General features: G+C 41.9%; 2 protein-coding genes across 2 annotated transcripts; both read right to left on the bottom strand.

The window, feature by feature from the left end:
• Positions 1 to 6,365, bottom strand: LOC112658861 (protocadherin beta-6-like). The gene has a single exon (XM_025445121.3). The coding sequence runs from the start codon at positions 3,299 to 3,301 to the stop codon at positions 854 to 856; it is 2,448 nt and encodes an 815-aa protein (XP_025300906.1). The 5' UTR covers positions 3,302 to 6,365; the 3' UTR covers positions 1 to 853.
• A 6,869-nt stretch (positions 6,366 to 13,234) lies between these two features.
• On the bottom strand, positions 13,235 to 16,638 carry LOC112658871 (protocadherin beta-5-like). Its single transcript, XM_049097441.1, has one exon. It carries the CDS (start codon positions 16,255 to 16,257, stop codon positions 13,870 to 13,872), a length of 2,388 nt encoding a protein of 795 aa, XP_048953398.1. The 5' UTR covers positions 16,258 to 16,638; the 3' UTR covers positions 13,235 to 13,869.

Here is a 16,638-nt window from a genome sequence, read left to right as displayed (position 1 = left end):
TTTACATATCCAAACCATTTATTATGAAAAAGTAATCATAAGTCTACAACATTTTTTCTGTTTAACAGGGATGGAATTCTTTAAAATTGTATCAGATGGTCTTGTTCAAAGATACCATTTTTGAAAGAAAATATTGAGCTTAGGAAAAACACCCAGATAAAATACTAGTTTCTTTGAGGAAAGACAATAGCGTTTTCACAACAACACTACAGAGATCCAACCATTTCCAAAGTAATAAAAATTTTTGTATAAGTGAAAAGTATTTTTAAGATTGAAAGTCATCATTTACAAGACACTATGCTGATGATAATCAGAAAACACAATTCTCCTAGTCATAACAAGGTATTACTGAACAAGCTCAAACATCAGGAACCTGAAAACATTGCTGACCTCCAAAAATCTGATCTCCCGCCCAAGATTGAGAAACGTCATTTCTCCACTATGCACATGCAAATGTGACTTGGCTAAAAATAACAACAGCGAAGACAACAAACACCCAGAGGCTCAGAATGTAAATACTTCAACAAGCTGAAATAGGGGATCCCTGGGTGGCGCAGCGGTTTGGCGCCTGCCTTTGGCCCGGGGTACGATCCTGGAGACCCAGGATTGAATCCCACGTCAGGCTCCCGGTGCATGGAGCCTGCTTCTCCCTCTGCCTATGTCTCTGCCTCTCTCTCTCTCTCTGTGACTATCATAAATAAAAATTTTAAAAAATTAAAAAAACAAGCTGAAATAACTATAAATATGGCAATCATTATTAATGTATGCATATGCCGCTCTGTATGTGAATGAACAGGTTGCAAACTAATAATACATTAATTATTATCGTTTATCTCCTCTTAAGGTGAGATGCTTAACTGAACCCAAAATGATCTCTAAAGTTAGAGTTTTCCTCGGTGGCCCTACCAGCCCCTTCACCCACGAAATTGGGGATAATGGGCTTGAGGAACTTGAACTCGCTGGTCCCAGTCCCTCCCGCCAGACACACCTCGTACTGGTAGCTCTGGGACAGGGTCCCCGCGCCGCTGACGTCCACCAGGTGGCCCGGAAAGTGGCCCTCGGGCACCGCGCAGCCACCCCCCGACGCCGCCCCGCTCCTCCTGCACAGCCGCACCGCCACGAACGCCAGCGCCGAGCACAGGAAGAGCGACGACACGGACGCCAAGGCGATGACCAGGTAGACGGTGAGCGGGTCGGCCCGGGCCTCGGCCGCCGCCACGTCCGGCAGCGGCAGGTAGGGCTGCGAGAAGCCGTCCACCAGCAGCACGTGCAGCGTGACGCTGGCCGACAGCGGCGGCTCGCCATTGTCCTTGACCAGCACCAGCAGCCTGTGCCTGACGGCGTCGCGCTCGCTCAGCAGCCGGGCCGTGCGCACCTCGCCGTTGTGCGCCCACACGCCGAACAGCCCGGGCTCCGTGGCCTTGAGCAGCTGGAACGACAGCCAGGCGTTCTGGCCCGAGTCGCCGTCCACCGCCACCACCTTGGTCACCAGGTAGCCCGCCTCGGCCGCCCGCGGCACCAGCTCGGTGCAGGGCGCAGAGCCGTTCTGCAGCGGGTACAGCACGAAGGGCGCGTTGTCGTTGTCGTCCAGCACCAGCACGCGCACCAGCGCCTGGCTGCTCAGCGCGGGCGAGCCGCGGTCGGCCGCGCCCACGCGGACCTCGAAGGCCTGCAGCGCCTCGTAGTCCAGGGACCTGAGCGCGAACAGCTGCCCGTTGTCCGCGTTGATGGACACCAGCGAGGCGAGCGGCAGGTGCGGGTCCCGGGGCGGCAGCAGCGAGTAGGTGACCTGGGCGTTGGCGCCCGCGTCTCTGTCGGTGGCGCTCACGGTGCCGATGTGCAGGGCGGGGCTGTTGTTCTCGCGGACGCGCAGGGTGTAGGTGGTCTGGCTGAAGGCGGGGGCGTTGTCGTTGACGTCGGAGACCGTCACGGTGATGTTGTGCTGGGTCTTCAGCCTGGGGGTCCCCAGGTCACTGACGGTGATCGTGATGTTGTACTCCGCCTGGCTCTCTCTGTCCAGCGCCCCATTTGTTACCAAGGTATAGAAATTCTCGACTGATGGCCGTAGAAGAAAGGGGAGATTGTCATCTATAGAACAAATAACCTGTTGATTTTGTCCAGAATCTGCATCTGATACACTGAAAACTGCCACTATGATCTCTGGGAGGTTTTCGGGGATGGCACTGGTGAACGACGACATGGTCAATTGAGGAGTGTTGTCATTTACATCCAGAACCTTGATCACTAAAGAGCATTTCCCTGATAGTCCCCCACCATCTGTAGCCTCAATATCCACATGATAAGATTGAAACTCCTCAAAATCCAAAGTCTTTCTCAGTCGAATTTCTCCTGTAATTGCGTGTATTTCAAAGGGTTGATTAACGTCATCTACCTGAAACAGGGCATACGATACCTCCCCAAAGGGTCCTGCATCTAAATCTCTCGCTGAGACAGTGATTATCAGAGAGCCCAGGGTACTGTTTTCAGGGATTTGTGTCTCATAGAGCTCCTGAGCAAACTCGGGGGCATTGTCATTGATGTCCAAGACCAGGATCTGAATCTCCACGGTCCCAGACCGGGGTGGAGACCCACCATCCAGAGCCGTGAGAGTAAGCCTAAGCTCCGGCTGCTCCTCGCGGTCCAAGGCTTTGTCCAGCACCAGCTCCGGGAACTTCCTGCCATCGCTGCGATTGCGAGTGAGAACGTGGAAATGAGGATTGGAGCTGATTGTGTAGCTCTGAAGACTGTTGCTACCAGCATCTAAATCCTGTGCCATTTTCAAAGGAAATAGCTTTCCTGGTGTAGTAATTTCTGATATTTTTAGTAGCATTTCTCTAGCTGGGAACTCCGGGGCGTGGTCATTTATATCTCTGACTCGTAAAGTAGCCTGAAAAAACTGCAAGGGATTTTCCAGTAACACTTGGAAAGGTAGCACACATGGCTCAGTGGAGCCGCACAGCTCTTCCCTGTCCAGTTTTTCATTCAGCAGCAAATCATAGGTCTGTGGGTCAAGCTGCAAACACTGTCTGTTCCCCTTGAAAACAACCTGGGCACCCCGTGCAGCCATTTCTCCTTTCCTGAGTCCCAAGTCCTTTGTCAAATTGGCCACAAACGTGCCACTTTCTGACTCCTCCAGTACAGAATATTGAATCGGTTCTGAACCGGCTTCCCACAAAAGCATCCATATAATGAGAATTGCCACTTGCCTTTTCTTGCGATGTACTTTTGTTTGCGCCATCTCCATTATGTCTGATCCCAGAGGAAAAAATCCTTTTCCAGTCCTCACCACCACCTCCACCATCGACCCTCTGAAATGTCTTTGCTGTTGAATTTCCAATTCGTCTTATAACTTTTTTGGCGACGACTTCTGTCCTGGATGCTTCTATCTTATTTGGCTGTAAATGTGTTCTGTATTTTGGGGGGCTTCTGAATAAAATGAAGTCCACCGAATCTGCAGAACTCTTACTCACTCTCTTAGCCTGCACTGCCACCACGCGTTCAAATCAGTAACTTCAGGAGGTGAGTACAGGCAATACCAGTTCCCAAACCTGAGCCTTAGAATGACTTCCAGGTGGAGTCAGTATTTCTCAAATTGTAGTGTGTGAACCACATGCATAAATAATTACTTGGGAGTCACGAGTGTTTTTTTCAAGGTCAACTCCTGGGTTTCCCTCCATATCTTGAATGAAATTCTCTGATGGTGCTAACAGATGAAAATCTGCATTTAAATCTCTCTTTTTAAGTGATTCTCATGCATGCTAATATTTAAGAATCTGGTAATGTAAACTTCCTATAATCAATTTTTATTCTGTGGCAGTGAAATTTATCTCTGATGAGTAGTGTGATTTGTGAATCCAAGAAGTACACTATTTAAATGTCCCAACAAACAAATGAATAAACTATACAAAATGTAAAAGTTGTTTAGCCATGCCAATTAAAAATAAACAATTTTCTTTTTTAAAAAAATTTATTTATGATAGTCACAGAGAGAGAGAGAGAGAGAGAGAGGCAGAGACATAGGCAGAGGGAGAAGCAGGCTCCATGCACCAGGAGCCCGACGTGGGACTCGATCCCAGGTCTCCAGGATCGCACCCTGGGCCAAAGGCAAGCGCCAAACCGCTGTGCAGCCCAGGGGTCCCTAAAAATAAACAATTTTCTCTAAACTATATGGCTTATAAAGTGGCATGAATGACAGATTTAATTTATTTTGTGGTTACATCTGCACAGTAAGAGGAACAATTAGGCTATTAGGAGACATAATTACAATAGAAGTATCTAATCAATTAAATTATTTAAAAAAGGAAATGGCAGTGTACCTGGGTGTACAGTAGGTTAAGCCTGGGACTCTTGGTTTTGGCTCAGGTCATGATTTCAGGGTTGTGAGATGGAGCCCCCAGATGGCTCCAAGCTCCCTATGAGCCTGCTTAAGACTCTCTTTCCATCTTTCCTGCCATCACCCCCTTTGCATGCATGCGCACACACTCTCCCTCTCTCAAAGGAATCTTTAAAAGAGGAACTAGCAACAATCAGTAGTCTGTCATAAGTAGGCATTTTAGGATTTTACTTCATTTTTTATGGGTAGAATTGGTCATGATTTCATTCATTTTATTCTAACTTTTAAATCAAATTTCCCTCCTATATTAATTAATCAGGACTCAAATATATTACCCTGCTGTAAGGACATAATGCAAAGCAGAAAACAAACATTCAAGAATCACCTCTACTACCCTATCACAACAAAGATGACACTAGTTTCTATAAATAAACCCCATATAAGGTAATGTGAAAAGTGAATTACATTTGAATGGACTTCACGGAATTCAGTGATGGTTCATTGTGGCTATATCCATTTCCTTCTCACCAGTTTCTGCTCTGGCAAATAGGAAAATATGTCTCTAAATATCCTTAAAGTACATGAAATGGATCAGGGCCACATATAAGAACACAAAATGTAACTATTTCATTTCAGATTGATTTCATATTTATTGAGATGGGAAATCAACTGAGTTCAACCAAAGTTCACATCAGGTAAGAGCCAAAATGATGGAAGATTAAAAATGAGGATATTTTTCAAGATGTTTCAACTCTAGGTAAAATCAGTAAAGCTAAATAAAGCCTAAACTCTGAACAGATTAAATAATTTTATAGTTAAAAAGCATCTCTATCTACCCCGAAGGATAAAAGTAAGATTACTGTGATCAGCCTCCATGGTTCACTTGATAAATGTTACTGAGAATAGACTTCCTTGGGAATATGAATAACAAACTAATGAAGTAAAACCAACAATCATAAACATATTAGATGGGTTTAGTTTCTTCTTTGGAATAAAGTCATTTCCAACTCAATCTTAAGTGCTTCTTTCCTTCAGTGGGCATTCCGATTCCAGTTTAATGGCATCCCTGGCATCTGTGTAGTCATTTGTGCATGCTCTTTGTCCACAGTGTCACCAGGCATCTTCACATGTACCTTACTGGATTATTTTTCATTTTAAAGCAAATTTTACTAGCAGTACAGTATCTGTAAAACTCAATTTAGATCACTGAAATGTCTTTGAGAACATTGCTTGTTATGACAGAGAGGAAGAAAATCTTAATGTATAATACAAGGACACCAGTTGGTATGTGAAGAAATTGCCTTTTTATGGAAATGGATTACTTTAGATTCTTTCAAGAGAATGCTTCTGTTTTATTCTCTTTTGCTTTCCTTTGCTTTGCTAGAGTAGAATTGAATTGACATTTACAAACTTAAATCACAAGTAATAACTTTAACATTGGTGGAAAAAGTTCAACACAGAGAGCATACAGCATAACTTCAATGTACATATCACCCAGCTTTACAACATCTTGTCTTGTTTCATCTACACCTTCCCTTCCACTCTCCACCTCCCACTAAATGTTTGTTTTTGTATAGTTCTTTTCTTAAGGTAGTGTCTACCCAAATTGAAATGCACCAATCTTAACTGTACCATTTTTACAAATGGATCCATCCATGTAACCCACACTTCTTTCAAGATATAGAACATTTCCATCATTCATTGGGCATCTTGTTAATCATATTTCCAGCTTAATTTTAATAATTAGATGGCAAAAACTTGGTGTTCTCTGGACACAACATAGAAAGATAAACAATGTAAAAAAGCATCATACCCTATGCTCATTATGCTCATGTATGCTTATGTGAAGTGACAGATCATTAAGGTTAATTTAACTGATTATTACCAGTCAGCTGAAATAATACTTTGATGAAACATTGTAAAGTATATTAAACTAGGTTTCATTTAGTTAGCTTACATTTATTCGTAGCTCTTCAAGCTGGTTTCCATTTTATGCTATAAATGTTTATTTTCCTTTCATTCCATTATAAATTTTTAAAATTCTAGTGTTCTAAATGTGAGACAGGAATCCATCAAAATCCTAGAGAAGAACACAGGGAGCAATCTCTTCAATCTCGACTGCAGCAACTTCTTGTTAGACATATCTCCAAAGGCAAAGGAAACAAAAGCAAAAATGAACTACTGGGACTTCATCAAAATAAAAGGCTTTTGCACAGTAAAGGAAACATTCGAGAAAACTAAAAGACAATGAACAGAATGGGAGAAAATACTCGAAAAGTCTTAATAGATAAAGGATTAGTATCCAAAATCTGTAAAGAACTTATTAAACTCAAATAAGAACTTATTAAACTCATCCAAAAAACAAATAATCCATCAAGAAATGGACAGAAGATATGAACAGACATTTCTCCAAAAAAGACATACAAATGACCACCAGACACATGCAAAAATGCTCAACATCACTCAGCATCAGGGACATACAAATGAAAACCACAATGAGATACTACAACACACCAGTCAGAATGCTTAAATTAACAAGTCAGGAAACAACAAACATTGGCGAGGATGCGGAGAAAGGGGAAACCTCTTGCACTACTGGTGGGAATGCAAGCTGGTACAACCATTCTGGAAAGCAGTATGGAAGTTCCTCAAAAAGCTGAAAATAGAGCTACTCTATGACCCAGCAATTACACTAGGTATTTACCCAAAGGATACAAACATAGTGATCCAAAGGGGCACCTGCACCCCAATGTTTATAGCAGCAATGTCCACAATAGCCAAACTATGGAAAGAGCTATCAACAAATGAATGGATAAGGAAAATATGTGTGTATATATATATACATATATATATATATAATGGAATATTACTCTACAATCAAACAATGAAATCTTACCAATCTTACCAATATTACTCTACCATCAAACAATGAAATCTTACCAATCTTACCAACAACATGGATGGAATTAGAGAGTATTATGCTAAATGAAATAAGTCAATCAGAGAAAGACAACTATCATAGGATTTCACTCAAATGTGGAATTTAAGAAATAAAATGGAGGATCATCGGGGAAGGGAGAGAAAAATTATATAAAATGAAATCAGAGAGGAAGACAAACCATAAGAGACTCTTAACTATATGAAACAAACAGAGTGGCTGGAGGGGAGGTAGCTGGGTGGATGGGGTAACTGGGTGATGGGCATTAAGAAGGACACGTGATGTACTGAGCAGAGGGTTATATGCAACTGATGAATCACTGAACTCTACCTCTGAAACTAGTAATACACTATATGTTAATTAATTGAATTTAAATAAAATATTTTTAAAAACAAAAAAATTAAGAATAAAAATTCTTCAATTTACTAAAAATGAAAGATAAAGACTAACCTTAAAATCTTCCTTAATTTTGTGTGGGAAATATCAGAAAGGGAGACAGAACATAAAGACTCCTAACTCTGGGAAACAAACTAGGGGTGGTGGAAGGGGAGGAGGGCGGGGGGTGGGGGTGAATGGGTGACGGGCACTGAGGGGGGCACTTGACGGGATGAGCACTGGGTGTTATTCTGTATGTTGGTAAATTGAACACCAATAAAAAATAAATTTATTTTTTAAAAATCTTCTTTAATTTTATTATGAATCTCTTAAAATCTTATTTAATTTAGCTATATGTAAGGAAGAACAATAATTTAAGGCATAGATAGAGGTATGTAAGCAATCACTTAAAGAACCCTCTGAATTGATAGGAGAAATGGTGCAGGAAAGTTTGAAAATATAGAGGATTTCAGGGGTGCCTGGGTGGCTCAGTCAGTTAAGCTTCTGACTCTTGATTTTAGCTCAGCTCATGATCTCAGGGTTGTGAGAACATTGAGCCCTGTGGCTCTGAACTAGGCATGGAGCCTGCTTAACATTTTCTTTCTCTGCCCTTCCCTTCTCTAAAAAACAAACAAACAAACAACAAAGAACCAGCTTTTTATTTCATTGATTTTTTTAGGGGATTTCATTGGTTTCTCCTATTATGTTAATATTTCCTTCCTCCTGCTTCTCCTGCTTGATTTTGGGTTTTACTCTTCTTTTTCTAGATTCTTGAGGTGGGAGATTAGATTATTGATTTGAGACTTCCTCTTTTCTAATGTATGCGTTTAGTGTCATAAATGTCCCTCTCAGCACTGCTTTAACTATGTCTTATAAATTTAATTTGTCTTTTCATTTTTGATTCAGCTTGATATATTTTTTATGTCCCTTGAGACTTTGTCTTTGATCCACGGATTAATTAGGTGTGTTGTTTAGTGTCCAGGTTTTTAAATATTTTGCTGTTATTTTTCTTATTTTTTAGTTTGATTCCATTGTGATAGAAGAACTCACATTATATGATTTAAATTATTTTAAACTGGTTAAAGTTTGTGTTATGGCTTTGTTTATATAGTCTATCTTGTATATTTTCTGAAAGCATTTGGAAAGAATGTATATCTAGTGTTTTTGGCTAGGAATTCCATAAATATGGATTAGATTCTGTTGGTTGATGGTGTTGTTTAGTTCTGAGTTCTTGCTGATTTTCTGTCTAGTTGTTCTTGTTAAGAGAGGGTGTTGAAGTATCCAACTTTGATTGTAGATCTATTTTTCCTTTGACTCCTTTCGGTTTTTATGTCATTTATTTTGTAACTTTGTTGTTTGGTACATACATATTTAGGAATGCTATGTCCTCTTTTATCATCATATAATATCCTACTCTGTCAACTTCTTCCCCACTTTCTGGACATTTTATTCCTTCTGATGTCTACTTTATCTGACATTAGTATGGTCACTCCTGATATATTTTATTAACATTTGCATAATATATTTTCCATCTTTTTACATTCAATCTGCCTATATCATTATATTTGAAGTGAAGTTTCTTGTAGGCAGCATACAGTTGGACATTTTTTATTACATGTACCCATATTTTTGTTTGCTGTATTTTTCTCCTTCACTAATATCCCAAGATTCCCTTTTTTTAAAAGTAGGCTTCATGCTTATCATGGGGTTCAAACCAATGACCCTGAGATCAAGATTCACATTCTCTACCAACTGCCAGCCAGGAACTCCCTTTTTTATTTAATTAAAATTTTTACGGATTTTATTTTTAAGCAATCTCTATACCCAATGTGAGGCTTGAACTTACAACCCTAGATCGAGCCACATCTCTTACTTAGTCCCAAGATTCCTTTTTTTAAAATGGATTCTTTTCCATTTGGAGAACTTCCATCAGCCATTCTTTTAGGGTAGGTGTACTGACAACAAATTCTCTTTCTGGAAGATATTTTCACTGGATATAGAATTCTGGGCTTCAGATAAGAAATATGAGAACCTGGATTACTGATTTAAATATATGTGAAGATATGTTAAAGCCAACTGATGGAGTTTAAAATGCTGAATCTACTTGATCTTGATTCTAGGAACACTCTATTTTCAATGACACAGGAACACAAGAATAGATCAAAGGAGCAGAAAACATTGTCCTTATCACTAAGTAATATGGCTCTGCAATGAACAATATATTTTATTGTGGTTAAAAACATAGGGCAGCCCGTGTGGCTCAATGGTTTAGTGCCACCTTCGTCACAGGGCGTGATCCTGGAGACCCAGGATCCCATGTCGGGCTCCCTGCATGGAGCCTGCTTCTCCCTCTGCCTGTGTCTCTGCCTCTCTCTCCTCTCTGTGTTTCTCATGAATGAACGAATGAATGAATGAATGAATAAATAAATAAATAAATAAATAAATAATAAAAACATAACATAAAATTTACCATCATAGCCATATTTTGGTGTTCAGTTAGTGTTAAGTACATTCACATTGTTGTGAAACAGATCTCCAGAACATTTTCATTTTGCAAATCTGAAACTTTATGCTCATTAAACAAAACTCCTCTTTACCTCCTCCCCAAGTCCCTGGTAACCACCATTCTACTTCTGTTTGTATGAATTTAATAACTTTACATATATGATTTAAGTGGAATCATACAGTACTTACCTTTTTGTGACTATATCATTTCATTTAGAATAATTCCCTCAAAGTTCATCCCTGTTGTAGCATGTGAAGGCTTGCCTTCCTTTTTAAGGCTGAAAAATATTCTATTCATTTTTTTAAAGATTTTATTATTTATTTATTTATTTATCTATCTGATAGAGAGCACAAGCAGGGGGAGCGGCAGGCAGAGGGAGAGGAAGAAGCAGGCTTCCTGCTGAGCAGAGGACCCTGGGATCATGACCTGACCTGAAGGCAGATGCTTAACCAACTCAGCCACCCAGGCGCCCCTAATAGTCCATTCTTTACACACACACACACACACACACACACACACTGCACATTTTGTTTACCCATTCATCTGTTTGTGGGTATTTGGATTGTATCCATCTCTTGCCAGTTTTGATTACTACTGCTATGAATATGGGTGCACAAATATCTTTTTGAGACCTTGCCTTCGATTCCTTTAGATATATATCCAGGAATGAGATTGCTGGATCATATAGAAGTTCTTTTAAATTTTTGAGGAGCCTCCATATTGTTTTTTTGGCAATTGCACCATTTTATAATCTCACCAACATTGTCAAAGGTACTGGTTTCTCCACATGGCTGTGAACACTTGCTGTTTTCTGGTTTTTTTTTTTTATAACAGTTCATCCTCATGTGTGTGAGGTAATATCTCATTGTGGTTTGGATTTCCATTTCTCCAAAAATTACGGATGTTGAACATTTGTTCATATTTTTGTTGGCCATCTGCATATGATCTCCAGCGAAATGGCTATTCAAGTACTTTGTTGATTTTTTAGTGGGGTTACTTGGTATTTTGTTGTTTTTGTTGGGTTGTAGGAGTTATTAAATATTATGGACATTAATTCCTCATCAGATAAAAGATTTGCAAATATCTTCTCCCATTTGATAGCTTGCCTTTTCATTGTTGTGTTATTTGATGCATAAAAGTTTTTAAGTTTGATGTCTCATTTGTTTATTTTTTGTTATTGTTGTTTTTGGTGTCACACCTAAGAAATCATTACCAAATTCAACATTATGAAGCTTTTCTCCTATGCTTTCTTCTAGGAATTTTACAGTGCAATGAATATTTTGAGAAAAAGAAAATCAGCCTCTTATTCAACATTATGAAGCTTTTCTCCTATGCTTTCTTCTAGGAATTTTACAGTGCAATGAATATTTTGAGAAAAAGAAAATCAGCCTCTTATAAATAGGAATTGGCCTGGCACTCACAAATACGCCATGATCTTCTCCTGTTGAATATCAACAACTTCACAAACAACATCATTAAAGATCATTGTGATAAGATGGAACAAAACCACAATAAGATGATATCATAATAATGCATGAGTAGTGACAAAAATAAGAACATTGTAAAAAAAAAGAAGATCAGAGTCCTCTGCCCTGGCTTATTAGAAGTGAATGCTGGTTTTTAAAAAAACAATTACAGCTTTAACTTCACTTTGTTCTTGTCATCTCCTAAATAAAATTCAACAAAAGACCCTATAATAGAATACTCCTGTTCACTGAAAGCATCCAATCCAGGGCTACTTCCTTGCACCCTATGCTAAATCACCTATCACAAGCCCAAAACCTATAGTTCCTTTTTAAGGCACTATTACTAAGGTGACCCATGGTTTCCCAGGATGTGCAGTCTCCCTCATTACAAGTCAATAAACCCAACTTTGTTCTGTGTTCCTGGTGATCTTTGGCTGCAAGGCATTCATAATTTATATGGTCACTAAAGGTGAAATTTTAATATTGATTGTCAGGTTCTAAAACTGATCTACAGACAAGAGGGGGAATTCTTACATGTGGTCATAGAGTAAAAAATGTCATCAACCATGACTATAAAAGTAAAAGTTAATTTGATAGAGGTCTGAAAGTGTAAGGGAGAAAGAGGTAAGAGAAAAAAATAAGAATTGCATTCTATTCTGTTATACAGGTAAATGCAAAGGAATATTAGTGGGACAATAAATGTTAGTGGAATAATAAATAAGGGTTTCAGTTTGTGCAGGGAAGTACTGGAAAATAGTACTATATGTAAAGGATGGATGAGAAGTTTTAAGTGTGCTGAGTACTAAACAACAGTAGCAATAAATTGAGGAAATTGTTTAAAGTTTATGAAAAATTACAAGCATATTCTTCAGTAATAAAGAAATGAGTAGAAAAGGAACTAGAAATAAAATGTTTTAAAGTTCTTTCCGAAAGGATAAAGTGAAAAACAACACCAAGGGTTGGCAAAAATATGGAGGAACTGGTACATCCAGACCATACTGATAGCAGTGTAAATTGGTACAAACCATTTTGGAAACCTATTTGGAAGTATCTACTAAAAGTAACCATGTGCTTAGTAGGTAAGCAGCAATTCCATCCATAGGTATATACCAACAGAAAGGCATATGCATGTTTGACAAAGGACATGTATGAGAATGTTCAAAGCAGAATTATTCAAACAGAATATTGTGAAATATTCATACAGTGGAATACTATACAGCAACGAGAACAAAACTAAAAATAAAAGCAATATCGCAAACTTCATCAACATAATGTTGAGTGAAAGAAGCCAGACACAAAACAGTTCATATTCTACTATTCTATTTATGTTAATTCAAAACAAGCAAAACCTAAAACATAGTACTGAAAGTCAGGATGTTTGTTATACTTGGGCTGGTAGTGACTTTAAGGAGTAATTTGTGTGGCACGTGAAATGCTAGCAATGTTTCATTTCTTCATCATGATACTGGTACCAAGTATGTTCACTTTCTGAAAACACACTGAGCTGATAGTAGGATTTTTTCCCTTCTCTGTATGTATAATTCTGTAATAAAATGTTTTTTAAAATGTTTGCCAGTGTGAATCAGAGCTAGAAAAGAAGAGTAGATAAAAGATCGTTGCTTTTAAAAAAGATTCATTTATTTAAGAGAGAGAGCGGGAACGGGGCAGAGAGAAAGGGAGAGAGAGAATCTCAAGCAGTCTTCCCAGTGAGCACAGATCCCTACACAGGCAGATCCCAACCCTGAGATCAAGACCTGGGCCAAAATCAACAGTCGGAAGCTTAACCAATGGAGCCACCAAGATCCCCAGAATACTGTTGCTTTTTATCAGATTTTCTCACACATTACATTTGTTATCATGTGCATGTATTTCTTTGAAAACAAAATTATGTTAAAACATTTTTATTTTGGCTATTTGGCATCAAAAACATTAGAGTGTAATGAAACAATGGATAGAATACAGAGAAAAACAAGATCTGATTTCATTAAAATAGTTCATCCTGACAAATACCATCAGGAGCAAACAATTCAGAAAAAAACTGCATGCGTTGATTTGGGTGGCACTGTATAAATAAATGCAATGACATAGAATTCAGTTTTCCAAAACTGTACAAGATGAAGTTCAAAGGAAAATTCACTACGAAAAAGACATCATACCTGGAGGTGGGGTTTTTCTCCATGACGCTCTCAAACTTGGTCTTTGGGGGGAAATTAGAGATAAATGACAAAACTCACGGCATTATGACTGATCTCTAATTGAATCCAAAACTATTCCGGAAGGTGGTGCTTTCCTCTATTTCTTCGCCAGAGCCATGGGGTGAAAATTTGGGAATAACAGGCTTCAAGAATTTGAACTCGCTGGTCCCAGTCCCTCCCGCCAGACACACCTCGTACTGGTAGCTCTGGGACAGGGTCCCCGCGCCGCTGACGTCCACCAGGTGGCCCGGAAAGTGGCCCTCGGGCACCGCGCAGCCACCCCCCGACGCCGCCCCGCTCCTCCTGCACAGCCGCACCGCCACGAACGCCAGCGCCGAGCACAGGAAGAGCGACGACACGGACGCCAAGGCGATGACCAGGTAGACGGTGAGCGGGTCGGCCCGGGCCTCGGCCGCCGCCACGTCCGGCAGCGGCAGGTAGGGCTGCGAGAAGCCGTCCACCAGCAGCACGTGCAGCGTGACGCTGGCCGACAGCGGCGGCTCGCCATTGTCCTTGACCAGCACCAGCAGCCTGTGCCTGACGGCGTCGCGCTCGCTCAGCAGCCGGGCCGTGCGCACCTCGCCGTTGTGCGCCCACACGCCGAACAGCCCGGGCTCCGTGGCCTTGAGCAGCTGGAACGACAGCCAGGCGTTCTGGCCCGAGTCGCCGTCCACCGCCACCACCTTGGTCACCAGGTAGCCCGCCTCGGCCGCCCGCGGCACCAGCTCGGTGCAGGGCGCAGAGCCGTTCTGCAGCGGGTACAGCACGAAGGGCGCGTTGTCGTTGTCGTCCAGCACCAGCACGCGCACCAGCGCCTGGCTGCTCAGCGCGGGCGAGCCGCGGTCGGCCGCGCCCACGCGGACCTCGAAGGCCTGCAGCGCCTCGTAGTCCAGGGACCTGAGCGCGAACAGCTGCCCGTTGTCCGCGTTGATGGACACCAGCGAGGCGAGCGGCAGGTGCGGGTCCCGGGGCGGCAGCAGCGAGTAGGTGACCTGGGCGTTGGCGCCCGCGTCTCTGTCGGTGGCGCTCACGGTGCCGATGTGCAGGGCGGGGCTGTTGTTCTCGCGGACGCGCAGGGTGTAGGTGGTCTGGCTGAAGGCGGGGGCGTTGTCGTTGACGTCGGAGACCGTCACGGTGATGTTGTGCTGGGTCTTCAGCCTGGGGGTCCCCAGGTCACTGACGGTGATCGTGATGTTGTACTCCGCCTGGCTCTCTCTGTCCAATGGTCTCTCCGTAACTAGGGTGTAAAAGTTCTTGAATGTGGGTTTCAGGAGAAAGGGGAGATCGTTCTGGATGGAGCAAACCATCCTACCATTGTCTCCAGAGTCTGGATCAGAAACACTGAAAACAGCCACTACAGTCTCTGGTGAGTTTTCTGGGGTAGAGCTCGCAAGCGTAGACATGGTAAGTTCAGGGGCGTTGTCATTCACATCCACAACCTCTATAGCTACGGTGCATTTTCCTGAAAGACCCCCGCCGTCCGTGCCTGCAATTTCCACATTATAGTGTCGAGTTGCCTCAAAATCCAATGCCTTTGTCAGACGAATTTCTCCTGTAATTTCATCTATTACAAATGGTTGAGTAACTTCATCGCCTTGGAATAGAGTGTAGACAACATTCCCATATGCTCCTTCATCTAAATCTTGGGCAGAGACAGCGACAACCAAGGAGTTTAGGGGGCTGTTCTCGGGGATCTGTACCTCATAGAGCGACTGTAAGAACTCAGGGGCATTATCATTGATGTCCACGACTTCAATGCGGACTGCCGTGGTCCCAGACCTGGGCGGAGCCCCACCATCCAGCGCCGTGAGGGTTAACCTGAACTCAGACTGCTCCTCCCGATCCAGCGCTTTGTCCAGCAGGAGCTCTGGGTATTTTCTGCCATCTCCGCGATTACGAGTGACAACGTGAAAATGGGAATTTGAGCTGATTGTGTAGTTCTGCACAGTATTGATACCTATGTCTAAGTCCTGAGCTATTTTCAAAGGAAATATGGTCCCTGGCTGAACGATCTCTGGGATTTTTAGAAGCATTTCCTTGTCTAGGAACTCTGGGGAATGGTCATTTATATCTGTAAGCTGCAGATCAGCCTGAAAAAACTGCACCGGGTTTTCCAGTAATAACTGGAAATACAGTATACAGGGATCGGTCGCCGCGCACAGAACCTCCCGGTCTAGTTTTTCATATAGCAGTAAATTCCCGGTTTCCATATCCAGCTGCAAGAGCTGTCTGTTTCCTTTGTAATGGATTCGCGCGCCCCGAGTAGTCAGTTCCCCCACCCTGAGCCCCAGGTCTTTTGCCAGGTTGGCCACAAAGGAGCCACTTTCTGTTTCTTCTGGCATGGAATACCTAATTGCGTCAGAGCCAGCCTCCCACAAAAGCAACAATATAGCAAGAAAGATAACTTGCCTTTTCTGTGGCGTTTTTGTTAGCGCAGTCTCCATTGCTCAGACCCAATTCAAGAAGATGCAGTTTCTTCAAGTCTGTATGCAATCAACCCAGATGATTTGGTTAAATAACCTCGATTTAGATATTTCTGACTGACTTGCCTAGAATGATGTCTTCTCTGAAGATATCTGCCCCTAGATCTTACCTAAAATGCCTCCTTTTTCTAGGAAGCGCTCATTGTTCTGATTCCCAGCTTAATGGCGTCGCGGAGAGCCACGGAGCCTTTCGTTCAGACTGCTAGCCTGCAGCGCCACCAGGCGTCCTTATTCACTATGGCACATTGTATTTGCCATTTCGTTCCAAATTGTGACTGGTATGGAATCAAAGTTCTCATTAATCACAGAAGTGCACCTGATAGTGTCTCCAATTCTTAGATA

The sequence above is a fragment of the Canis lupus genome, chromosome 2 (assembly GCF_003254725.2).
Source record: "Canis lupus dingo isolate Sandy chromosome 2, ASM325472v2, whole genome shotgun sequence".
In the NCBI taxonomy this organism is placed as follows: Eukaryota; Metazoa; Chordata; class Mammalia; order Carnivora; family Canidae; genus Canis; species Canis lupus.
Note: the sequence above shows the minus strand (reverse complement) of the source record. Positions and strands in the feature narration are given on the sequence as shown.